The sequence below is a fragment of the Lissotriton vulgaris genome, chromosome 10 (genome assembly GCF_964263255.1).
Source record: "Lissotriton vulgaris chromosome 10, aLisVul1.2, whole genome shotgun sequence".
Classification (NCBI taxonomy): Eukaryota; Metazoa; Chordata; class Amphibia; order Caudata; family Salamandridae; genus Lissotriton; species Lissotriton vulgaris.
In genome coordinates, this window is record NC_141698.1 from 906611527 (window position 1) to 906638518 (window position 26992).

The window sequence follows — 26992 nt, forward strand, 5'->3', positions numbered from 1 at the left end:
TCACGTTCACTGTAACAAATCAGTTCGTACCTGTGACTCGTTGCTGTTAGATGACCAATAGAAAACCAACTGCGACTATGTATGAATGTAATTTCTAGGTGACGAACACCCTGCACACTTACTCAATCTTATTCATCTCTTGGACAGGTATACACTCTACAGTGAGCTTAATACATATTCCAAGGAAACGCAGTAACCATTTATGTCGACTAATCTTTCTCACTACCAGCCTAGAGAACATTTCTTCAGGTGGTGTTTAAGGGCATTGCATATACACTCAACTGGAAGATTAACATTTTCTCCTGTTGGGAAACAAATCTATTGTTCTTCAGTGTTTGCAGTTGTTGGCCACGCAGTGGTTGCACTCAATCACAATGTGATTTGTTTTTGGCTACAGTATTTTATTAATGTGACATAAGATGTGTATTTATAAAGCACAATTTCACCGAATAACAGATGTCTGTTGCTGTTCATCTTGTTTGCTCTCAATTTGTTGTCCTTAAACGATGGAAGACTGACTGGGATTTGATCCTGTGAACATGAGGGAAAGCACTGATTCCTAGAGTGGATCCATTTAGCCACTGGACACTCTTTAATAAGATGTACTGCTAGTAGTCATGTGGTACTGTCCTGGAAAATTTGTCCTTGTGGTCTATGTACCTTCAAATTAAAAAAGCTGGATTTAGAAGATTGATACAGTCTATCTTTATATTAGGGTGAATTATAAAATATAAAGAGATGCCTTTCCATGAGCGGCAAAAGGTATTCATATTTTCTGTATTATAATTATTGCATTGTTTACAAGTTTGTATAGTATTTTTTCTTATCTATTAGTTAAATTTATGTGGAAACCTTCTACTTTTCTTAATAAGAAATTAATGATGTTCACTTATATACCCTTATTCTGGCAAGACTATGGAACTAATTTGTCTTTTCCTTAAATGTACAGATAGTTGCATGCAGTATATTTAATGGAGGTTCTTTGGCAGAAAAAGTGTTAAAATAGTTCCACCAAGAGTACATGTTAGTATGTGTGCTGGATGGTCTAACTAAAGTGTGATGTATGTCTTCAACTGGAACTCTGTCGAAACGCGAAAAAACTCCAAGTTAGCACATGAGCTGCAGACAGCAGAGCTTGGAAACAAAGGCTAGTAATTACCTCTTTGTGTTTCTGAGCACTGCTGTCAGCAAAGAAAATATACGAAGTCAGAGAATTTTCAAGTTCTTGTATGTGTTGAAGATGTGCAAAGAAATGCCCCCCCCCCCCCCCCCCCCCCACCTTGCACCATGGCAGCGCTGAAAACTTGATCAAGAACCAGTCCTAGATGTTTCATTTTTATAAATATTTAATAGGGAGGAAACAGTTGATACTGAGATTGGATAGAGGGTGTCTGGATACCAGGTGTGTATTTCTTTTTATTGGGTTGGGGTAGGGAATCAGTGGGGTAATGGTGTGGGCGGTAGGATGATGGATCGAGTGGTCAGGATGCCTGGTAAGGGTTTATTTTTTGTACTGGAATGGGTGGGAGGATTTCTTGTTCTGTATGACTTCTCCATTACTCTTCTATCTCTACGATGCACATCTGAGTAGGGTAAGAAGTGGAGGGCTGGGTCATACAACATAATATTACAGTTGGTTAACGAAGAATAGCAGATGTTTTTCACCTAAAGGTTCTGAGTGACATAGACAACTCAAGCATCAGTCTCATTGTCTATCTGATGTCACTCACAACCCTTTGGTGAAAAACATAATTGTTATTCACAGTTGCCCATATATATATATATATATATATATATATATATATATATATATATATATATATATATATATATATATATTAAAGCACAAGTAGGGCTTTAATTGAAATTCGGGCTTTGATCCAGCTCTTGGGCCGAGCACACACTGTGGAGCGCTCTCATTGCATGAAAGGATCGTTTTGTGGTAATATATATATATATATATATATATATATATATATATATATATATATATATATATATATATATTCACTGAAAAAACCATAGGTTATAGACCATATATAGTTAGGAATTAGCATTTACAAAACCTTGACCTTTCACTGAAAAAACCATAGGTTATAAACCATATATAGTTAGGAATTAGCATTTACAAAACCTTGAAAATTCACTGAAAAAACCATAGGTTATAGACCATATATAGTTAGGAATTAGCATTTACAAAACCTTATTTTACTCACACAAAACCATTGAAATTCGCATATATAGTTAGTTGCACTAACTTTATATCGCGCACCCGCAATCCACTGCTGATGATGTCACATATTACATCTTTCATGACATGGTCAGTGACATCACTGATGACATTACTGATGACATCATCCAGTGACTGTATGTTTCTGTAAAGTAAAAATATGTCTTACATATTGAAGAATGAGTGGATGTATAAGTGTCTGGATGAAGGATTTAGTAGGTGCATGACTGACTGTATGAGAGAGTGATTAAATGTGTCTCACTGAGTGCATGGGTTAGTGACTAAACTGTCTTAATTTGTGCATCATTATATCTTTTCTGTAAACTGCTGCATGTGTTGATCAGTAGCTATATGAGTAACTATATGGGTTATTGATTGGTTGCCCAAGTATTTGTTTTGGAGAGTGAGTGTGTGTGTGTGGGTGGCTGGGAGGTGTGTGACTCTTTGCATAGATGTGTGAACAGTTGATTCACTAGATGTATGGGTTCAAAACTGCATGTGGAAACAGCTGTATGGGTGGTTGACTGTGTGCATGAGTGTATTGGTGAGTGAATGGATATCTCAGTGCTACATGTCAAAGTAAGTACATATGTAAAACACAGTACATGTGAGAGTTGACATATGTAAATTACTGTGTATAAGAGCCAGTGAATGTGTGAGTGGCTGCATGGATCATTGAAAACTTGTATTAGTGATTGTATAAGAGAGTAAATATGTGTTAGAATATGTTTGAATAAGTAAGGTGTGTATAACTGTACAGTTGAGGAAATGGAGGTGTGATTGATTCTTTGCATGACTGACTAGGTGTATGAGTAACTCCATGGATGAGTGACAATCTGTGAGTGTCTGTTTACACCGAGTGTATCTAAGGTTATATTAGAGTCTGAAGAGGTTCATCGTATTATCACATGAATGATGTCATCAGTGATGTTGTCAGTGATGTCACTGACCATGTCATGAATGATGTAATATGTGACATCATCAGCAGTGGATTCCGGGTGCGCGATATATAGTTAGCGCAACTAACTATATATGCGAATTTCAATGGTTTTGTGTGAGTAAAATAAGGTTTTGTAAATGCTAATTCCTAACTATATATGGTCTATAACCTATGGTTTTTTCAGTGAATTTTCAAGGTTTTGTAAATGCTAATTCCTAACTATATATGGTCTATAACCTATGGTTTTTTCAGTGAATTTCAATGGTTTTTTAATAGCAAATATCAAAAGCTGTAAAATGTATTCTTCTTTTAAAGGAAAAATATATTTTATATGTTTTTAATATAATTTTTTTATGCATCTGCCAAACCCTGACCTCTTAATAGTGCACTGTGGTGGAAATGATTTGGCCACTATGACTGGGGTTGGTCTGGATATGCTTTTAAAGGACACCTTTCATCAATTGATGACACTTTTTCCCCAAACTGCCTTGGTATATTCCAATATATGCCAAAGACAGAAATGGAACTGGTCCAACCAATTTTGTCCACAATTTGAGAAAGCACGGAAACATGTGAATGAATCTGTTTCTGCTTACATGAGAGACTATGAAATGGGTTCAATATACAACAAAAACTTGCGTTAAAACATGCAAGACATCTACAGAGGAGATGGTGTGCACTTCTCAGATGAGGGGAATAGAATATTCCTCCTGAATTTAAGACTGTGCATTGGAACCTACTTGTAGGTACCTAAATCAGCCACAGAACCCAAAAGCTCTTTTCAGAGCTACCCTACATCTGATCATTCAAAACGTTTATCTTTTTCTAACTTTTTTCACTATTTTTCACCAAAGTACGCTCCCCGGTATGCTTACCGGTGCGCGTACCGGGCGCTCCCCCCGCTAATTTTTTTAATTTTTTTTATTTTTGGCCTATATGAGCGTCCTAAGCCCTAGAGGGTCAGGAAGTGCCCCCTTCTACCCATTCCCAACATTGTTTGTCCTCCATCTTGTGTCTCGATTGTACCGAAACACAAAATGGAGGACTCCCGTAACGCTGCCGGTACGCGTACCGGGGCGCGCACCGGTAAGCGCTCGCTAAAAAAAGTTGGGAAAGTAATTTACAGAAAAACCACTGGAGACACTTTCATCAAATATAGAATAGGCCCTACTACATAGCAGTCCCTACCATTTACCCAAATTTGGTGGTATTCCATTGAGCCATTTGGGCTGTAGCCCTGTCTAAATATCCTGAGGTAAATTACATGACAAAAACACATATGAAACTGTTTGGATTTTTAACCAATTAAAATGTTACTTATATTTTGTACTTTTATGTGCTGACATTTGATTGGTTAAGTACATGAATATATATAAAAAATGAGAGGGAAACACAGCCATTTTGACTAACACTACCTAAGGTACATTTGGAAAAGAATTTGACAGAAAACTTCAACTACTTTGAAGAAGGTAAGTTGTTAATTTGAAAGGAGAACTGTTATGCACTTTAAGTTAATTTTGTAAAACGTTTTCAGAAAGTTATATACTGTCCCTCTATAAGAGTTAGACATTGAGAAAGGCTTAATTATTTAAATTATTAATTGAGTTAGGCTTCTGTGGTATAATTATGAATTTACTTAGGCTTCATCACAGGCACTTTTTAATAGTTCTACTTCCTGCCTGAAACCATACAGTGCCCAAAGATAACTTCACTGTTAAAAACTCACAAGTACCTGTCTGAACTTAAACCCAACAGTGCCCTATCTCTACTGATATATTTATTTTTTATGCAATTTACAGCAAGAAAATGGAAGCACAACAAAATGAAAATAATATTTCATTTCAAATTAATATTGAAAACAGTCCGAAGGAAGACAAGGAAGAAATAGACTTTTTGGATGACACTGTAGACCAAGACTTAATTAAATGTGTTGAAGAATGTGAATCATGGAACGAAAAGGAGGACATACCAGATAAATTAATGTTGTTTATTCTTTTAGATTTTGAAAAATCAGAACAATAAATTTAAATTTTAAAAGTTAAAATTGTTTGAGACATTATTCTTTTTTATATGAAAATTATGAAATAGTACCCAAAAAGATATCATATAAAGTGAGACTTAAAATATACTGTGCAACTTTTTTGTGTTACATAGTAAGTTTGCTCATAGTTACTTCCTTTCTCCAACTATATTATCTCCAATGTGTCTTTAACATCTCTTTATCATCTCCTGCCTCCATATTGTTTCTGCTTTCCTGACAGACTATGGTATGAATTCCATATACCACAATAACTTCTGAAACAACATGCAAGATATCTACAAAGGAGACGGTGTATATTCAATTTTAGACTCTGCATTGGTACCTACATGTTGCTACTTAAATAAATTTTTTTTTTTAAAAACAATCAATAAACATACAATATTTGAAAAGTCTATCATTCTTTTTTCCCCATAGTACGCTCCCTGGACCGCTTCCCGGCGCACGTACCGGGCGCTCCCGATGCAAAAAAACAATTTTCTTTTTTTTTTTTTGCCCCGCAGGGCCCTTTTAAAGCCCCCACATCAAACCTAGGGGGTCAGGGAGGATCTACTCTGCCCCTTATGGTCATTTCCCCCTTTGTTTTGGCCACCTCTTGTGTCTCGATCCTACCGAGACACAAGATGGCGGCCACTCCGGACTGTTTAGAATGTTTACAGACACCCGAGAGCCAATCAGCTTTCCGCGCGCAAGTCGCGTAGCGCGCCCGGAGCGCTCCCCGGTGCGCGTACAGGGGCGCGCTTACAGATATATATTTTTTTGAACCTAAAATACTCAAAATCCACTAGAGCACATATCTTGAGACCTAGCAAAGGCACATCGGACTACCAGTCCCTACAATTTTGCCAAGTTTCATAGAAATCCTTTCAGCCGTTCGAGCTAAAAGTGAGTCCAACCGCCCTATGGAAAACTCAATGTTAAAAACACGTTTTGGGACCCCCCTTTTTTCTCGGCCCCCACTTCACGAAACCCCCCCAAACGTTCAGGGGACGCTCAGAAACTAAATGTGCCATTTTCCTGAAAATTTCAACCAATTCCGTCCATCAACGCCAAAGTTATTCAACATAGAATTTGCAGAAATCCCTATTCAAAAAAATCCTAACTATATATACCTACTGGCGACCGCCAGTAGGGGAGACGCTGAACCACCACGTCTCACAGCTGCAGCCCACCTTGTGAAAGACCGTGACTACATGGGGGAGCGCCTTACACTGTTGAGACACTCCGTGGTTGCGGCTGTGTTATGTTGGGGGGGTGAAGGTCCAGGACAGCCGCTTGCCCACCTGTAAGATCCGGGCGCCAGAGGAGAAGAGGCAGTCACCGCCCACTGGGGCAGTACTAACTCTGATCTACTGCCTAACTGGGGACTCGGAACCACGAGTTTTGGGACACTCCCTGGCACCTGCAAAGGACCTCAGCCAATCGCAGAGGAGTAGCCTGTTGAAAAAGTGGACATTTGAGAGCATTCGTGATGGAAAGGCATTTGAAAAAGTTTGAATACGAAACGCGTCATGCCCTGAAAGCCCATTAAAGCGTGCTGGACCTGTTACCTGTGTGTGGCTTGTTCTTCGTCGTTTGGAGGGAACCTGGTTTGGATATATATATATATATATATATATATATATATATATATATGTTCAAATCGGGTAAATAATCTTAAGGATGCATGATTGTTCTTACTTTCATGTACAAGAAATCAGCACCAAGTTAGACAAGCGGCCGCATTAAAAACAGGTCAGCACCAAGTTAGACAAGCAGCCGCATTAAAAACAGGTTGGAAATTAAGGGCAGCACAAGAGGACACGCTCATGGGTCTCCGTTGGATTGAGATGAACAACCAGACAAAGGCGAAAAACGCCTGGAAAACAGTATTGGAGGATGCACTGTCAAACCTCAAAATGGAAAAGGCATGGAATACCAACCAAACTTTTGCGGCTTTAAAAAAAAACAGCCAACGGGGCTGCAAAGCAAAGACCATGGATAATAGATAAAGCCGCATTAGCGAAGAAAAAACATGGTTGGATGGTGCTGGCCACGTATGAGAAAATGGAGCCGCAACCTTACTTAGTCAACCATATAACCCCAGCCACCCAAAAAACACTACTAAGATTACGGCTGGGATCCTTCATTTTAAAAGACCAGACACCCGCATGGAAACAAACATGGCCGACTTCTGCCTGTAGACTATGTGGCCAAATGGAAGAATCACTGATGCATATATTGTGCATTTGTCCGTCTTTGACGAGCTTGAGACGTAATTACCTACTCCACATATTTCGTCTTTTTCAAATCAGATCATGCCGCCCGGCCGCCATGTTAGCACTGAACAGCTATCAGCTGCAAATAGCTTGCCGGGCCCGCAGATTTTGTCAAAAGGCATTGCAGTTAATCCTGAACACTGAGAAAAAGGAGAGATAAAGGCACAAAACCGAAGCGTAAGGGCAACGAACAGAGACATTGTATTCTCATTCATAACAATATTACTTACATAGACATTACAGAAATTTTTCTTTTTAACTATCCGTCAGTTTGTACATTTTATCCTTAAACCATGTGTTTTTATGCAACAAAATTGTAAAGGTTTTAATTAACTACAAACAATAAATTTACTTACTTACCATGTACAAGAAATACAAAGATTTTTACAGATTGATTTGCAACGTTTGAAGGATGTAACTCGTTAGCACGCATGCTTTACCACACATTTCTTTACCAAGCATAACTTATTGAATCTGTTAGTTGTGTTACCCATGTGTTCCAACTATACTTCATATTGTCTGTATGATTTATTGCAACACACTCTCTTGTACCAAAGGGCTAAAGTATGAAGACTTATATTTCCTAATGGGCGATATGACTGTACTTGGACATTCAATCAATCAATCATTTGTAAAGCTCACTACATACCCACGAGGGTCTCAAGGCGCTGGGGACGGGGGGGGCGCTACTGATCGAACGGCCAGGTCTTGAGTATCCTCCTAAAGGTCAGCAATTCCCTGGGTCTGTTGTAAGCTCAGTGGGAGGGTGTTCCATGTCTTGGCGGCGAGGTGGGAGAAGGATCTCCCACCGGTGGTTGTTCTTCAGATGCGCGGGACGGTGGCGAGGGAGAGGTCGGCGGAGCGTAGCTGGCGTTTGGGGATGTAGAAGGAGAGCCGTCTGTTGAGGTAGGCTGGGCCAGTCTTGTGGAGTGCCTTGTGTGCGTGGGTGAGGAGCTTGAAGGATATTCTCTTGTTGAAGGGGAGCCAGTGCAGGTTTCTCAGGTGGGGGGTGGTGATGTGGCCGTGGCGTGGTACGCCGAGGAACAGTCGTGCAGAGGTGTTTTGGATGCGTTGTAGTCTTTCGATGAGCTTGGTCGGGGCTCCCGCGTAGAGGGCATTTCCGTAGTCTAGTCTGCTGCTGACTAGGGCCTGGGTGATCTGTCGAGATCCATCTATAGATCTTGCGTATCATGCGGAGGGTGTTGAAGCAGGAGGAGGAGATGGCATAGACTTGCTTGGTCATTGAGAGCGTTGAATCGAGGATGATTCCCAGGTTGCGTGAGTGGTCAGTGGGTGTCGGGGCTGCCCCCAGTGCCGTCGGCCACCAGGAGTCGTCCCAGGTTGAAGGGTTGGAGCCGAGGATGAGGACCTCCGTCTTGTCAGAGTTCAGCTTCAGACGGCCGGTCTTCATCCAGTCGGCGACGGCCATCATTCCTTCCTGGAGGTTGGCTTTGACTGTGATGGGGTCCTTGGTGAGAGAGAGGATCAGCTGAGTGTCGTCGGCATAGGACATTATGTTGAGATCGTGCTGCCGAGCTACGTGTGTGAGCGGGGCCATGAAACTTGGACAGATCCATCGCCTAACCCTGATTTTCTGGTCGCTGTGCCTCAGGGCTTTGTTGCATCAAGACTTGACAGACCCTTGAAGCGGGGGTGGTCTTGCTGTCATTTATCGCAAACCCCTTAGAGCCACCTTTTCTTCAGTGGTTAATCCTGTATGTGAAGGATTGAATTTCGCTATAGAATTAAACTCTTAAAATACCTTCAGAGGAACCTTACTGTACCGCCCTCCGGGATCAAGGACTAACTTTGTGGCTAATTTGGACACACTGCTGGAACCCCACTTTACGACAAAAGGGTTTACTATCCTGGGGGACTTTAATGTACACCTTGGTTTGCTGTCAGATAAAGATACATTGATGCTCTCTGAATTTATGGACACAATGGGGCTCACTCAGCTGGTTCATAAACCCACTCACCAGGCAGGGCACACCCTGGATGGAATCTTTTCCTCAGTCACTGGAGTGATAGTAAAAAACACACTCCATATGGCCTGGTCAGATCACTCTTTGATTTAATTTGACTACCCTGCTCAAATGATATCAGAAGTTTGTGTTAATAGAGATCCGGGATTTTTTTTTAAAGCATGGAATAAAATAGATACTCATTTACTTGAACTCCAACTTAATCAGACATGCCAGAGGATAAGTCAACAGGTAGATTAAGCAGTTGAGAGTTACAATGACTGGCTGAACAATGCCTTTGCGGCGACAGTGTCAAATGGAAAAAGCACTGGGAATCGTGGCCAACCCTCTGCCCCTTGGTTCACGGAAGATGCCGTAGACTGGAAAGGCGCTGGAGAGAGAACTACGAAGATAAGGAAAAAGAGAGTGCCCTAGCTAACTACAAAAATCTGTTAACTATGGAGAAAAGGACTTACTTTACTAAACAGATAGTCATCTAAAAATTCAGCAAAAAAACTGTTTCCGGTTGTGAAGAAGCTCACAACTCCTCTCAATAGCCGACTATCAGAGAGCAGCCAATCGTTATGTGATAGTATAGCTAGGACATTCAGGAATAAAGTCAACAATTTATATAGTATCTTCACCAATACTTCCAATAAGGCAGCTGAGCTGCATCCCTCTGTAGGGTCCCACAGAAAAAATGAGCTGTGCACTTTTACACAGGTATCCAATGAGCTAGTGGAAAAACTCATTCAGGATACAAAATCTGGATCACCCATGGATCCTTGCCCCCCTTCAGTTCTGAAAAGCATTGCAGGGGAGGTAAGCCCTATTTTAACCAACATCTTCAATAATATGTTTTTATCAGGAATTTTTCCTGCCGTCTGGAAAGACGCAATCATTCTTCCTCTGCTAAAAAAAGCTAATCTAGATCCATCCATAACTAGCAATTATCGCCCGATTGCAGGGCTCCTTTTCCCCGCCAAGATGGTTGAGAAAATCATAAATAGCCAACTCACGCAATTCATCCAGGAGAATGAATTTTCTCGACCCGTCCCAGTTAGGTTTCCGTTCTGAGTATAGCACGGAGACAGCTCCCATCAAGGTCACTGAGGAGATCAGGGCAGTGATGGACAAGGGTGGTGCCGCTGTTCTGATTCTCCTCGATTTATCAGCGGCCTTTGATACTGTGCACCACGACATCCTACTTGCACGCCTCGAACATCTGGGGATTAGGGATCTTGCCCTCTCATTACTTTCATCCTATCTGAAGAATAGAAGGCAGAGAGTTTCCCTTGACCACTATCAGGGAACCCCCTATGTACTTCTTTGTGGGGTCCCCAAGGGCTCGTCATTGAGCCCCACTTTGTTTAATGTTTATGTCTCCGAACTTGCACCTTTAATACAGCAGTTTGGCTTCAAATTGACATCTTACGCCGACGACACTCAGATCGTCGTTGCGGTCTATAAAAACACTATCACCAGCAGTACAGTTTCAACTCTGCATGAGGGAAATCAGCCTCTGGATGGGAAGACACTGTCTAAAACTTAATTTGGATAAAACCGAAGTAGTTACCTTCGGCAATTTACAGCCAAAATGGGATGGGCTATGGTGGCCGGTTGAATAGGGACCGACTCCTGAACCAGTGGTGAAGGCAAAAATTCTCGGAGTTCTGATAGATAAAGGTCTCACTTATGTACATCAAATTAACGCTATAGTTTCTGCCTCTTTTTATCTGCTGAAGAAACTTAAAAAGGTCCTACCATTTATTCCTCAGGAGCTTAGAAAAACAGTGGTGCCCACCTTGATGTTGTCCAAGTTGGATTACTGTAACGGTCTATATCTTGGGTTACAGAAACAACATCTAAAGAAGCTCCAGATGGTGCAGAACGCTGCAGCCAGACTTCTATTGAAAATCCCCAAGTATCAATCGATTAAAGAAGAGATACGGAATCTCTACTGGTTGCCTGTGGTGCAACGATCTAAATTTAAGGCACTCTGCCTTGCCCATAAATCCTTGAATGGGGCGGGACAGGTACCTTTGAAACATCTTTTCTTATGGTACCACCCAGGCAGGCAGTTAAGATCGACAAATGCCAGATTAATGCTGGTTCCCAAGATTCCTACTGCTAGCTGGGGAGGTCGGAGCACGGCCTATTGTGCAGCAAAACTTTGGAATGCTCTCCCTGCATCTTTGAGAGGGCTGAACTGCCTCTCTTCCTTTAGAAAACAATTTAAAACCTGGCTATTCTTAAACTAGGCGCATTTTTATGTCCTCGTTTTCTTTAGGTATTACTCTGGTCCAGCGCCAAGACACCTCAGGGTATTCATGCGCTTTAAAAGTCTCACTAACATTAACATTAACATGTAAATGTTGAATAGCGTCGGGCTGAGGGAGGATCCCTGGGGTACGCTGCTGATGATCTCAGAGGCTTTGGAATGGAATGGGGGAGGCGGACGCTCTGGGTTCTGCCGGAGAGGAAGGGAGGTGGTCCAATCCAGAGCCTTGTCTCGGGTCCCTGTGGCATGGAGGCATGTGCGTAGTGTGCGGTGGGAGACGGTGTCGAAGGCGGCAGAGCGGTCTAGGAGGATGAGCGCTGCGGTCTCGCAGTTGTCCAGCAGGGTCCAGATGTCGGTGGCAGCGAAGAGGGCAGTCTGGGTGCTGTGGTTGCTGTGGAACCCTGACTGAGAAGGGTCCAGGATTCTGTTTTCATCGTGGTATCAGGTTAGCTGTCTGGCGGTTTTCTCGATGACCTTGGCCGGGAAGGGGATTAGAGAGATGGGCCGGAAGTTCTAGAGGTCTCCTGGGTCTGCCCTAGGTTTTTTGAGTAGGACGTTGATCTCGACGTGTTTCCAGATCGCTGGGAAGATCGCGGTCTCGAGTGAGAGACTGATGACGTTGCGCAGGTGGGATGCAATGGTGCTGCTTGCTCTGTTGAAGACTTGGTGCGGGAATGGGTCCGAAGGAGAGCCAGAGTGGATTGAGCGCATGGTCTTGATGGTGGCATCGATGCTCACGCTGGCCCTTGCTAGCAGGGGGTTTTGGTTGATGTTGTACGGAGGGTCTGTTGTGTTGCTGTCTGTTGGGGCTGTCTGGGTGTTGAAGCTGTCGTGGATGTCTGCTATCTTGCAGTGGAAGAAGGTGGCGACTGAGTCGCACAGGGCTTGCGATGGCGGGATGTCGTTGGTGTTGTAGCTGGGGTTGGAGAGTTCCTTCACGATGTTGAAGAGCTCCTTGCTATTGTGTGCGTTGTTGACGAGGCGGTCTTTGAAGGAGGTCCTCTTGGCCGCCCTGATGAGGTGGTGGTGGGTGCGGATGGCGTCCTTGTGTGCTGCGTGGCTGTCCGGAGTTTGTACACTATGCTATTTCTTCTCTAGTTTCCGGCAGGCTTACTTGGAGGCTAGGTGTTCTGGGGTGAACCAGCTGGCCCTCTTGCTGGTGTCTCTGTGCGGGGGTTTCTTTAGCGGGGCGGGGGGGTTGGCGCAGTCCTTGATCCAGCGTCTGAGACTGTGGGCAGCATCATCAGTGTTGGAGAGTTTGGTGGCTGGGTTGAGAGCGAGGTTTGCGTGTAGTTGGTATTTGGTGATTTTGCTCCAGCAGCGGCGGGGGATCTGTTGGCTGCGGTGGTGTGTGGTGGGTTTCTGGAAGGCGAAGTGGATGCAGCGGTGGTCGGTCCGGAGGTGTGGCTATTAGAGACGTACGGGCTTTAGGAGAAGACTGGGTCGAGCGTGTGGCCGGCGGAGTGGGTGGGCGTTGTGACTAGTTGCTACAGTCAGAGTTTGGCGAGGTTATCAATCAGGGTTGTAGAGTTGTTGTTGTTCTCAAGGTGAAAGTTCAGGTCTCCGAGGAGGATGTAGTCGGTGGAGGTTAGGGCGTGCGTGTTGATCAAGTCGGCGATGGAGTCGCTGAACTGGGTGCGGGATCCGGGGGATCGGTAGACGAGGGTGATTCTGAGGGTGGAATTAGGGTCTGTGTGGGTCTGGAAATGCATGTGTTCAGCGGTGCGGAGTGCGTCGTCTGTGCTAGTCGAGACCCTGATGCTGTTGTTGTGGACAATGGCGATTCCTTCTCCTCTGCGGGTGATCTTGTAGCCGTCTGGGATGGCTATGGCGATGTCGGGTGCGGAGAAGTCGTTAAACCAGGTCTCCGTTAGGAAGGTGACGTCCAGGAACGTTGTGTCGAGCAGGTCCCAGAGTTCGACTGCATGCTTACGTGCGGAGCGGGTGTTCAGTAGTATGCATCGGAGGTGGTTGGGGTCTTTCTTGGCGGTTGATTCGTCGGGTCTGAGGCTGGTGTAGCTGCAGTTCCGGCAGGTGAAGGGGCCGTGTGTGCGTTTCGGGGAGGCCTTGAAGCAGGTGTTGCTCCTTCCGGAGTTGAGAGTGCAGAGTGCAGAGTGCTGGCGTCGTAGTGGCAGTTGTCGTCGTGGCGGGTGCGGGGGCTAGGGATTCTTATGTATATTCTATACTAATTACAATAACGGTATTGTGGGCTATTACTCCAATGTTCCCCCATAATTGTTCATCCAAATAATTCCTACTGCATTGAAGTAGTGTTTTATAAAGTCAGCAAGGTTCATTCAGACAGACAATTTAAACTTCATACATGACATAGATTGTTCTTCCAAAGATCCATGGTAATCATAACATTATTTTAGCACATTATCATCTAATTCATAGATATTACATTTATCTGTTAGAGACTACTGAGTTCCTCTTCAATGTTTAATCCTTTCAGATGTTTCATCACTAGTGAGAAGATGTGTTTATATTTTAGCTGTCTGTCTGGTGGGTCTGTCTCCTCCTCCTCCTACACCCTTGATTTACAGTGCCAATGCCAAAATATACCATTTGTTTTGCATTGCTCTGATGTTGGAATACAAATTGTATATGACTGAATTAGTGAAGTCTTTGATTGTAACCGCCTTTTGTGATGTAATATTCTGCCTTTTACTGCAGATATGGGGCTTCCCAAATATCTTAATGTCATGGGCAATCCATGGCATATACTATGTATTTTGTTTTGCAATTCATGTATGATTTAACAGAATTGTTTGTCTTTGGTAGGACACCTTATATTCCTTTACGGTTGTGCAGTTAGTGCAAGCCTTACATTTATTACAGGTAAAAATCCATTTGCTCTGTGTAACCAGTTTATTCCCGTATTGACGTAGAAGTTAATCTGCACCAGGTTGTCTCTTAAGGAACATTATCTTTTGACTGTTATACTTCACCTGCTCCCCGCAACCATTACATCATCTCATACCCCTGGTCAGCGGTCTAGTTGTTGGACCACGCTTCACCACGAACACACATAAAAGCGCCGTACGATGCAGTAGCCAGAGGGGTCTTGCCTTCGTAACTACCGAGCTGAAGGCCACTTCCTGCTTTTATGGTTTTAAAAACCATTTGAACTACTGCTGCTATGTGTTGAACAGTGAAACTGTCATTTTACTGCTACGTGTTTTACATTGAATTTGCCACCTTGCACTGAGGGGAGCTGTGTTAAAGCTCAGGGGAGGGGCTCTAGTGCGCATGCGCTGGGTCAACGCTCTAGTTGTTTGACCACGCTCACACCCTGTTGATACGAACTCTAATATGTCCCTGGCCCATGCTCCCCGTAGAGGATTGGACATGTGAACTAGAAAAGAACAAACCAAGACTCTGACCCATTTGCAGCCAACAGGAGTTTCTCCACCTGGATTGAGAACTCACTCGACACGGTGCTACCAAGAAAATTAATACAGAAGAATGGCGGACCAAACAATTCTGCATGGTTTTCCCCCAAACTATGTCTACTGAAACAACAATGTAAAAAATTGAGATAACGTGGAGGAAAGATTTCTCACTCGATAAGAAATCAAAATATAGGGCGGCCATCGCAACATATAAAGCAGAAATAAAGAGAGCCCAGGCCTTTTACTACAAGAATTTTTTTTTTTATTATCAGCCAATTCCTCTAGAGAAACGTTTCTTATCGCTAAAAAACGACTTAAAGTCCCTGACCCCCCGGCGATACTAGACTTGTCCGTATGCCGCCGCAATGAACTCACAGAATATTTTTCCACCAAAGTTCAAAACATCCTTAGACACCTCCCCCAACATTCATTGATTCAATACCCAAGCCTACGAACTAGGGAAAACAGGAGAGTAATCACCACCTGAAGACATATACCACGCTTACCCAGGAATGCCTCCTACCCATTCTATCTTCTGTGAAGTGTGGGTCACCCCTTGACCCGGCACCACCTAACATTCTGAAATTGGTAGCACCTACAGTTGCCCCTCCCATTACTAACCTGATCAATACTTTACTAGCATCCGGCAAAGTCCCCATGATTGGAAAAAAGCAATGGTGAAAGCACTGCTAAAAAAAAACCTCACTTGGACCCGGCCGAATTTGGCAACTACCACCCTATCTCGCTGTTCCCCGGAATTGGCAAAATTGAGGAAAAATACGTAAACCACACACTCTCTGCGTTCCTGGAGTCCCAAAAACTGCTCCAACCCTCACAAACCGGCTTTCGCCCTTGCCAAGACATCAAAACCACCTTGTTAGCGGTGGTGGAAGAATCGAGAAAAATTCTCGATACCGGAGTATCCTCTGCCATAATCCTCCTTGACCTAAGCGCAGACTTTGATACGGTGAACCACCGCACTTTGGTTCACCGTCACAAGAATGTGGGAGTAATGGGCACGGCCCTATCATGGCTCCAATCCTTCCTGGAAGAAAGATACTTCCAGGTATTTGAAGGTAATACCCTAACTAAATCCTTCCCATTGCAGTGTGGAGTCCCTCAGGGCTCACCCCTGAACCCCATCTTTTTGATTTATATATGGCCACTTTGGCGGATATCTTATCCTCCTTTGGAATCCATATAGTTACATATGCCGGCGACTCTCAGCTGGTCGTAGCGCTGAGCCAGGCTGAACAGTCGCCCACAGATCTTCAGTCCTGTCTCGAGGAAGTTGCTAATTGGATGAGCTTATCTCATCTAAAGCTCAATGGTGAGAAAACTGAGCTTATGCTGCTTGGCAACCAGTCAAGTTCTAAATCTAGCACCATGTAGCCGGCCTGCATGGACCCGGCACCAATCCCAAAAAACCGAGATAAAAAGCCTAGGTATTTGGTTAGATCAAGATCTTACTTTCAGAGCCCAAGCCAGGAAGACTGCCTGCTCAGAATGACCCGAAAAATACTCCCCCCTACTACCTTCCAAGCTAAAAAGCTACTGATCCAGGCCTTAATTCTGTCCAGGATAGACTATGGCAGCGCTCTCTACCTAGGTGCCCCAAACTCAGTGGTTGAAACACTGCAGGTTGTTCAAAATTCTGCAGCAAGACTGCTCACTGGCAAGAACAATCGCTGCTCAGCAAAGCCTGCCCTACGCCCCCTTCACTAGCTTCAGGTGCAGGAGGGTATCCATTTTAAAGCTCCCTGTGTCGCTCATAAGTCTTTAGAAGGAAATGGGCCACCCATCAACAAAGCCTTGATTAGACCTTACAAGGCTACCAGAAAACCTCGCTCTGACGAGCTCCACCTAGCAAAAGTGCCCAGAATCAAGAAGGCCAGAGCGGGCGGTCGTCTTTTCTTATACAACGCTGTCAAGCTCTGGAACTCCCTACCGCTCTTCCTCCGCAGGGAATCTAACCATCTTGCATTTCGAAAACAGCTAAAAACCTGGCTCTTATCATAAGGTCTCCCTCCTCTGGCCTCCGCTGCAGCAGTGGGATGCCTCCGGATAGCCGTGCGCTATATAAAAGCCTTTTTCATTTCATTTCATTTCGTGCTCCAGATATTTGTCTGCTGTTTTTGGTTATACTCTGATTAAGTAGATTTCCTTAGAAGTTTCCTTTTGCTATAGTTTTGTTGAATTTTCACTTTGGTTTATGTTTTCTGCTCTGTTTTCTGCTATCCGAAGGGTGTTGTCTTGATATCCTCTTGCTTTAAATCTAATACCATATAGATTTCACTCTCTGATCATCACTGTCCACATTTTAGTTGCTCTTGATGGTGCTTAGTTCTCTGTATGGTAGTCTAGATAAAAGTTGCACAAGATGGAAACTGGAGGCATGCAATATAATGTTTCCAGCGGTTGATTTTCTAAACAAGCTGATGTTTAAAGATCCCTCCTTTACATCCATTATTATGTCAAGGAAAGTTATTTTGACTTGGCTAATTACTGTTGTGAATTTCAAAATCAAATAGTAGGTGTCATTCTTTGCACAAATGTATTGCTAAATCCATTGGACCTGAATAGAAGAAAAACAGGTCTTCAATAAATCTGTGCCATGCTCGCTACATGTTCTATGTATTTTTCCATGTGTTCCTTTCAAATTACCCGTTTCTCCCACTATCCCATGTGTAGGTTTGCATAGCTGGTACCAAATGTATTCCCCATGCTGTTACATTGTTTCTATCCATAGGGTTGATCTGGAAACAAACAGATGTTATTCTTAAGGCCCCATTTTATCATCTCCAATATTATCTTATTGTGGTTTAGGTATTTTATTGATCTCCTGTTCAGGAAATATTCATAAACCCTTATACCAACCCACTTGATTCTCTTGTGTTGAATCCATGTTTGAGGAAATCTCCTTCCTGTGTTTCGTCTACCCCATGTGTGGTAATTCAGTTAATACCATCAAAATGTATAATTTTGTTGTGTCTCCAGCTTCCAAAGTTCCTTTTGTTATTTTTTATTTCTTGGCCTTCTCATTTTTTCTCTGGTAGCCGTGTGCGTTGTTTAGCTAGTATTTTTCCTTGAGTATTTGAATATAGTAATCTCTTGTGTCCTCTTAGTCAATTATTTTTTTTTCCTTTGGGAAGTAGGGTAGTCCCAGTTTCAGTTTTCCTCTTCTCAGGTGTCAGAGGGTGGTTTGCAAAACACGCACACGTTCTCTGTCTACCTTCAAAGTTTCCTCGTGATCAGTCGAGCAGCGGCCAAGAAAGAGTGGAGGCTCCAAAATGCAATTTCTCCATACATTTTCTATAGGGAGTTTTAGAAACTTCTACAGCAATGTGGCTTAATGGATTTCCAACACATTTAGCAGAAAGCAAGCACTTTACCCAGAAAGTGAGTTTTTTTTAATACAGTGTTCAGTGCTTTTTGAGGAAACATTAAGGTTCAAACTTCTTAGATACGGGACAGTTGGGTTTGGAAGTCTCTTGCAGGAGTCACATACACACACCACCCCAGATATTAGAGCGGTCTGATAAGCTGTGTGGGCTTTTTTCTCTTTGACTGCCTCATTCCACAGAACCTCGAGTTCTGATTGGCAAACTCTAGCATGAAGAGAGGTTGCGGTAGCTATTAGAGGACATGGGAGCTCTGTCCCAGTATCCTGAATATTGGAAAAAAGTATAAAGGTGCAGGTTAGGGATAACCTGATTCCCTGAATCTTGTTGGAGGGAAGAGGGACCAGGCTAACTTTATTTTATTTTTTTTGCTGGTGAAGCGATCCTTCTGCATTATTGGAGTAGCAAGTGTGGCTCAGTGTGCCCCCGAGCGTGTCTTGTGGGACCACGAGGGATGCACTGGCTCCCAGGAGAGCCTTGCAGGATTGGAAAACAATAGAAAAGAGGTGTGGGTGTCTATGGTGGGATGGCCTTGCATGCTTGTGGAGCCTCATACCATGTGCAGCAGGGGGGTGACTGCCCCTTGGGAGGTTCGGTAGAGGCTGTGCAGCCAACCCCACAGTGTGCACGGCTGAAGACCATGTGCATGAGGTTGACATAGTTGCATATTGTAATAAAATCGCACTTTGAATTAAAAAAAAAGAAAATAGAAACCACTGAAAGAAAACAAAGGTTAAAGTGATGTTAAAGTTCGTTATGCCATTAGCATCTTAATTTACATTTTTTTTAACTTAGAAAGTCACTTACAAAACCAATGGTTAAAGTGACGTTATAGTTAGGTGGAAATATCAGTTTAAATGTAACATTTTAAACTCCGAAAACTCCCGAAATTCACCAGGTATGGTTTACTGATGTAACTAGAACTCACTCCCTAGCCCTGCACTGCTTCTAACATCACATATTGCATCACTCATGACATGTACTATATCATTGATAACATCACTGATGATACATGGTATCATTGATGACATCACTGAGCAGACTTATTTGCTTTACCAACGCTTGTTAAGATCCTACTTTGGAAAATATGTTTTTCACAATCACCATGATAATAGACCACTATCCTCCTGGGTATACAGGATTTTATTTTTCTTGCTACTTCATTGACGCTATATTTGATACAAATTTGAAGTCCTGTGCTGTTTTAATCCTGTCAAACTGGAAGAATAAATTGCAATGTATAGACTTGGGAGGTAATTTTTTAGGCGCATCATAGATTCCAACATTATTTTTAAGGATATTTCCCATACTCTGCTTATTCATTGAAAAACTGTGATTAGGTAATTTAAAATATTTTTGCACTGATACTTAATGTGGTGCACTTCGCATTGAATTGCGGATGTTATTTTTTTCATCCTCACTTTTGATACGTTTGGGTAGTACAGTTTGCTCTCACATGGGGTTGAAAAAGATAAGCTTGTAGATTTCCCTGGAAACATTGATCAAGGAGAAGACTGCATGTTTTGTGATTTTGTAGTGATCTAGTACCATAGTTATGTTTTTGATTCCTTATGGATGGATGTCATTTGTGTTCCTATATGGAACATGATTGTGGTATTTATGATATTGTTTTACTGTTTACTGACTTTAAATGGAAAAATATAGTACGCTTTATGGTCTCTATATTTGTGTGATAAACTATTGTTTTCATCATAGATATTAAGACGACAGCAGTTAAAAAAGGTGACGACTATGTTATTAATGGTGGGAAAATGTGGATTACTAATGGCTGCCAAGCGGACTGGATGTGCCTCCTGGCAAATACAAGTGATGGGCCTCCACATAGGAACAAATCACTCATCTGCTTACCAATGAATCTATCAGGTAAAATGTTTAGATGACTTAAAATATGTGTCTGATACTTTTCTTTATTCATATTATGCAATGAAAGCTGACTTATGTGTTTACTTCATTGACCCATAATAGACCTTGACCAATCGTTGCCAAGAAACAAATGTTCTTCACTGTAGGTGCCTGTCCTTTGAATTATTGCATTAATGCTTGAATGAAGGATCCATAACCCCCTGTGGCCTCTTTAGATTAGTTACTACACATTTAGGATGTATTTGCAAATGGACGAGACAGCAAGAGAGCTTGGGGTGGTTGGGGGGAGTTCTCGTATATGTCTGCGGCTGCGTTGCATATTTAGATGGCCAAAGTTTGGGTTCTCAGTGGTAGAAAAAGGAGGATTAAAAAGAATGAGGAGCAGGTAAGACTGTTATTAAAAAGTTGGAGTAAAGAGTCTTTCAAAACCTTTGTAGGCTCCCTTTTTGCTCATGGTAGCACCTTCAGCAGCAGATTCCCTGGAAGGTGATTTAGCTTTCAGAGGCATTTGCAAACTCCTCTGTCTTCTCTGTTTATAAGCACACATGAGGAAACCTGTGAACCTCATATTCACAGGCAAAACTTAAATGCCAAACCTATTAATTACAATGCACCCTGACCTATGGGCTACCTAGGGCCTAGCTAAGGGGTGACTTATATGTAACAAAACGGGAGTTTAAGGCTTGGCACATGAGTTATTTTGCCAAGTCAAATTAGAGTTTAAAACTGCATTAAGGCTGCAGAGGCAGACCTGGGACATATTTTAAGGGGCGACTTACCTGGGTGGCGCAATAAATGCTGCAGACCCACTATTAGCACTTAATTTACATAACCTGGATATATGGTATACCACTTTATTAGGGACTTACAAGCAAATTAAATAGGCTAATCGGGTGTAAGCCAATGTTGCCATGTTTTAGGGAGTGAGCACAAACACTGGTTAGCACTGGTTAAGTGCGCCGGATCCTAAAACAAATTCAGCAAAAATAGAAGGGTTGAAGACAAAATGTTTTGGAATGACCTGCAAAAAGGGACAAGTTCAACAAAAATGGTATTTGTAGCCTTTCCATTTGGTATGTAGGGGGAGCCATGCACAGCGCATTGCTGTAGTCAAGCCACAATTTGACGAGCCCAGTCCATACTGTGGCATGATGCTCCTCGGTGATCATGAATGGCAAAGTTATTTTATTGCTTTATCTGATGGAAGGTGCTTTTAACTACCAGTACTACCAGTTCTAGTTTGTTGCTTAGCCAGCGGAAGTCATCCTATACGATTGTTGGGTTTTTTCCTTTAGTTTTGATGGGGACTGTTTCTCCAAAGATGATTTTCCTCTGTACATAGATTTATGTTGTCTCCGTAAGAGCAGAAACGATGTGTGCAGCGGAGGCCTTTGATGGGTGTGATGTATATTTTGTAAATCAGAGGGAATTAATAGGAGCCTTGTGCTACTTCATATGGGTCAGGCCCTAAAGTGTCAATCTTTACCCAACCACAAGCATTAAAGTGATAACATTATCTTCTCCCGTCCTATAAGATTCCAGTTGGAGTACCAAAAAGCTAGCAACAAGAGCTCGGATAGTGTGAAATATTTTTAGTGCCTAAAATAAAAAAACAAATCTTTAGTTAAATAGTTTACAAATGCACACTAAGTCGCTGTTCAAGCTACTTATGAATATGAGGTTCACATTTTTCCTCGTGTGCTTATATACAGAGAAGACAGAGGTGTTTGCAAATCCCTCTGATAGCTAAAGCACCTTCCAGGCAATCTGCTGTTGAAGGTGCTGCCATGAGCAACAAGCATTTACAATGCAATGGTTTCGCCTTTTGAAAAGTTTGAGCTATTGGCATTGTAAATGACAAAATGTGTATTTGTGTTGGTTTTGAAAACAGATAAATAAATGGCATTGTCATTTACAATGCCAATAGTTTAATCTCTGGCACACCTCTTAACAGAGGTGAGGGACGCCCTACCAAAACTCTACGGTAATCTACACACCACAGGCTCTTAACAGAGGTGAGGGGCGCCCTACCAAAACTCTACGGTAATCTACACACCGCAGGCTCTTAACAGAGGTGAGGGGCGCCCTACCAAAGCTCTACGGTAATCTACACACCATAGGCTCTTAACAGAGGTGAGGGGCGCCCTACCAAAGCTTTACGGTAAATTTAGAACGTTCCCTAGATCCGTCAACTCTTGGGACGGAAATGTGTCAATGAATTCAGTGACCTACACACCATATCACAACAGATCCCATGGGAATATCCGCACAGCCAAGATACCCCTTTTTCACACAGTTTACATTTGACTTGACCCCACGACCCAAGTGTGTGACTATAAGCACTGGTCTGGAGAAACTCCCCCTCTTAAAACTCGCAATCCATCCGAACTTTAATCCTGGCCAAAAGCAAAGGGACAGCTTGCATTTGTAAAAATGATTTATTGGTGAGCTTGTATGCCTGGACCTTACTGCTCACTTTTGACAGCGTTGTTGTGTTAAGATTGAATTTAGGATAATTTACCATTTATGGGTCAATTTCGAATTTTTCTCAGATTTAGCGAACCTCACCTCGAAGGGCTGTTGTTACAACCATAGAGAACTGCCTTGGGCTAGGGTAATTTGTCCATCGCCAGAGTGTGGATCTCCAGAGCCATCTTGCCGGCTAGTTCAGGCACCCTTTCAACAAGACACTTTCTTGAGCTGCTATAACAAAACGTTCATGTAAAAAAAAACATGGTTTCTCTTTTTGAGCCACAAAAGGCCTACAGCTGACTAGGAGGCAGCAGAGCGAGTCTTTGGAGGAAGATAGCTTTGATACACAACGTTCAGCGCGCGATTGTGGGCAGCAGAAGGAGCGGTGTCCGCAGCCAGAAGGACAAGACTCCAGTGCCATGTTTTAGAATCGGGACACGGCGGATATGCGAGAAGAAGTGGGGTAAAAAGGCACTGCCCAAACATAAAATACTAGAATGATTTAGGTGATGGTGGTTTATGACACCACCTAATTAGTCTTCTTTCTAAAGAGAAGGCTTAATTAATTAACTTCTTTTTACAGCCATACACTGAAAAAATGTAACAGCAGCATGCAACTATCAATAAAACAAAATTAAACCGGAAAGGGGCTGGGAGTGAATTTCAATAGGCTTTAGCCAGCAGCGACTGAAGCACAATCCCAGCAAAATCCTGAAGTAAAATGCAGATTGTGCTCTTTTTGCACAAGGGGCTGGGCTTGCATACTGCTCCAGGGTAAAGGAAATCACAGCTGCATGCAGAATTCACTTCGCTGGGGCTATCCCGAGAACAAGAAGGGGAAGTGGGTAAACTCATGCTGCGGGCCCACTTTTGCTGTGCATATTGTGTGATGGCGGGAGGTTTTAGGTGTGTGGACTGGGATTGAGGTTCTGCAATGGAGCATTGTTGGCAATTTCTTCTTCTGATGGTTTGTTTTGTCAACGTGAAAAATTGCAAGGTGTGTGTTACATACACTCTAGAGTAGAGGAAAGGTCACGTTACTGAATGGTCAACAAGAGCACTGGACTGTGGTTCTTGTGGGGGGAGATGAGGGGAGGGTAGGGATGTAGCAGTGCAGCAAGTTTTTATTAAAGCATTGCAGAGGGTTCTTTGTATCCCCAAGTTTTCAGGCAACAATAAAAGCGTCAAGATAACTCTGGCGATTAATGTACCTGCTGGAGAGAGATCGGCGTTTTGCCTAGTGGCAGTTTTGACTCACCAAGATAGCGCATTGGGTTGATATTCCTGCTGCAAAGAGCACATACTACGCAGATCGCAGACCGGTGTTTTATGCTGGGGCTCGGTGGCTTACCGCGTTTGTCACGGAGATCCATTTGTGACTGTGCAGTTCAGAAGTTACAATCGCAAACATATGTACATCGGTGCCCCAACACACGAGAAAAAAAAGGTGGTCACACTGTACTTCCCGGTGACAGAGACACTGGGCTTGTGGACACCACGTCCAGTCTTTTGTAACTATTTTATTTAATTGAAATATTAGAATGTACTCATTCATTCACTGGGCTTGTGGGCAACTGCCCTATAGAATGGATTATTGGCGCCAAAACTGGTTTATCAACATGAATTGCACCCGATGACCCCAGTGCAAAGACACAGGATTGCTATGGGGAGGAACACGAGGCCTTTAAAACTGCCCTGCGTACAATGGCCGCAGCGGGACAGCGCAGGGAAGTGCTCTGTAAGGATACGTTTTCAGTAGTCGCATTAACCCACTGAGTTATCTTCGAATCAGGATGTATATGGTGAAATATAATAGATAATGGGTTGAGACACTGCCTTTATGCAGGTTGGGAAGAGCTTCCCAGCTTCCCAGCTCTCCCAGCTTCCCACAGCAGTGTATCCCACAGCAGTGCGCGCAACTATCGCTTCCGTTCTCCTTTTATCCAAAGTATCCCAGAGTTAACCCAATGTTTGACTCCGCCTGCTGCCCCACAACCTTCGTACACATGTCGGTGCCGGTATTGCCAATACCGACCACAAACCCAATGTCCTGAGACCCCCAGAGGGAGCCGGGCACACTAAGAGCATGAGCCCCAGGTAGGGCGGCGCCCTCTCTCGGCCTACCACTCCCCTTTACCTATTCGATCGCCGCCACCGTATTCTTGCACTGTCCCATCCTGCTGGTGAAGCTGGAGGCAGTGGGCGCCTTGTAGTCCTCATTGGTCTCGGCCACAAATTCCGACACGGTGATCTGATCCGGCATCGTCCCGGCTGCAGCGCGACCCCACACACAGAAAGGAGACCCACGCTCAACCTGACCTGGAAGCAGGAGGGGAATCACTAGTTCCCGCTCGCAGTGGCACAGCGGGAGGGGGCGGGAAAGGCATGGACAGCGGGAGAGGGGGCGGGAAAGGCACGGACAGCGGGCGGGGGGCGGGAAAGGCACGGACAGCGGGAGGGGGGCGGGAAAGCACGGACAGCGGGAGGGGGCAGGAAAGGCACGGACAGCTGGAGGGGGGGCGGGAAAGGCACGGACAGCTGGAGGGGGGCAGGGAAGGCACGGACAGCGGGAGGGGGAGCGGGAAAGGCATGGACAGCGGGAGAGGGGGCGGCAACGGCAAACGGCAAAAAGGCACTCACCTGGACTTCCTCCGGCGGCGGTCGGCCGCGGAATGAGCAAATGAAACGTTGACGACCAAAAAAATAAACCCTGCCCACCGCCGCACTGACGTCCTAAAAGGGGCCAGATGAGAAAAATTCTCCCGAACGCACACAAGTCGCCTCGCTTAATGACGGACGCCTCTGTTTTCCAATGGCTAGCCTCCATTTATGGAGCTAGCCAATGGGAAACAGAGGCGGGACAAACAGCCATACTGCAAAACAAAAGATTTCGCCTGCGTGAAACGCTGCTTGTGCAGCTTTGGGCAGGCGAAACCTTAAAAGGGAGCCTACAAAGGTTTTGAAAGAAAGCGGCACACAATGGGAGTTAACCCTCCCCCTTATTCAAGGTATGTACAGCTTGCTTTATAATACAATACAATTTTTTGATGCCTGCTATACATGTACGCAGATGAGCGGCCATCTTGAAAAGGGAAGGCTGTAGAACATAGCAGGCAAGCTAGGGTACACATAGGAAGTAACACAAAGAGCAAGTGGGTGGCGTTAAAGTGAAGAGGAAAGCAGTACAAGGACGAGAGAGCAGGAATACGCATGCCCCCCATTGAATGCTTAAAGGCAAGCAAGAAAGTAGTTCTCTGAATCCAAACAGCGCCAGCAGTATAAGGTTACAAGTCAGCCAGTCAGAACACTGAGACCTAAATGCTCCTGGGAGGGACAAAGAAAAGGGAAGAAAGCCACTGAATCAAGAAGAGACAACTGAGACAGTAAACACAGCCACCCAATCATGCGTAAAGGGCTGCCCCAAAACACACTCTGTTTACATTGGAAACAAGAGGTCTGACCAACAGACAGGTAAAGCTGTAGCAGAAACCGAAACATTGGAGCACAATATGTATTGTGTTCAATAAAATATATTAGAGTTAATATTTATTTGTAGTAATTATTCGTTAAGTTTGGTGTGTAGGAGCCTATGCAAACTGAGAGGCATATCATGCTCTAGGCCAGAATGTGCTGTCCTAATACTTTGACTTTCTGTTGCATGTTGGTACTGTTACACCCTTTGCTTTGGTTTGTCTTTACTAGTGTTGGGATGAAAGAATCTAGCTTTAAGTACAAATTTCAAATCTCGCTATATCTCTGCCCCGTCGAGGTTGACAACAGTACTTGTGGTAAGGATGGTGGAGAGCTTCCTGGACAGCAGGAACTAAATAAATGCACATTTTGTATCTTATTGGCCTTGCATTTTTACTGACCATGTGTGTTTGTTAACTTGATAAAGTGAAACAAAATTCAGTGAGTGGTGTATAGCACAAGACATCTTAGTGTGTAGTCTTCGGAGCCAAATGTATTGGGGGGCACTGTACTCTTTCTTCTCTGTTACACTGATATTCAGAGCATTCATTTCCCAGGAGCACCACTAAGTAGTAGCCATATTAACTCTATCCAGGTGTCAAATTACCCCACGGACAGTAGGTGACCGGGGTTAAGAGTCATTTCAGTCTCGTTCTCC

General features: G+C 43.6%; 1 protein-coding gene across 1 annotated transcript in view; it reads left to right on the forward strand.

Moving 5' to 3' along the window:
• The window catches only part of LOC147688989 (putative acyl-CoA dehydrogenase 6), an 860942-nt gene that overhangs the window by 566187 nt on the left and 267763 nt on the right, over window positions 1-26992 (forward strand). The window contains exon 5 of the mRNA XM_086941879.1: window positions 20224-20391. Within this exon, the coding sequence (XP_086798005.1) occupies window positions 20224-20391 (168 nt within the window). The remainder of the gene's footprint in view (window positions 1-20223; window positions 20392-26992) is intronic.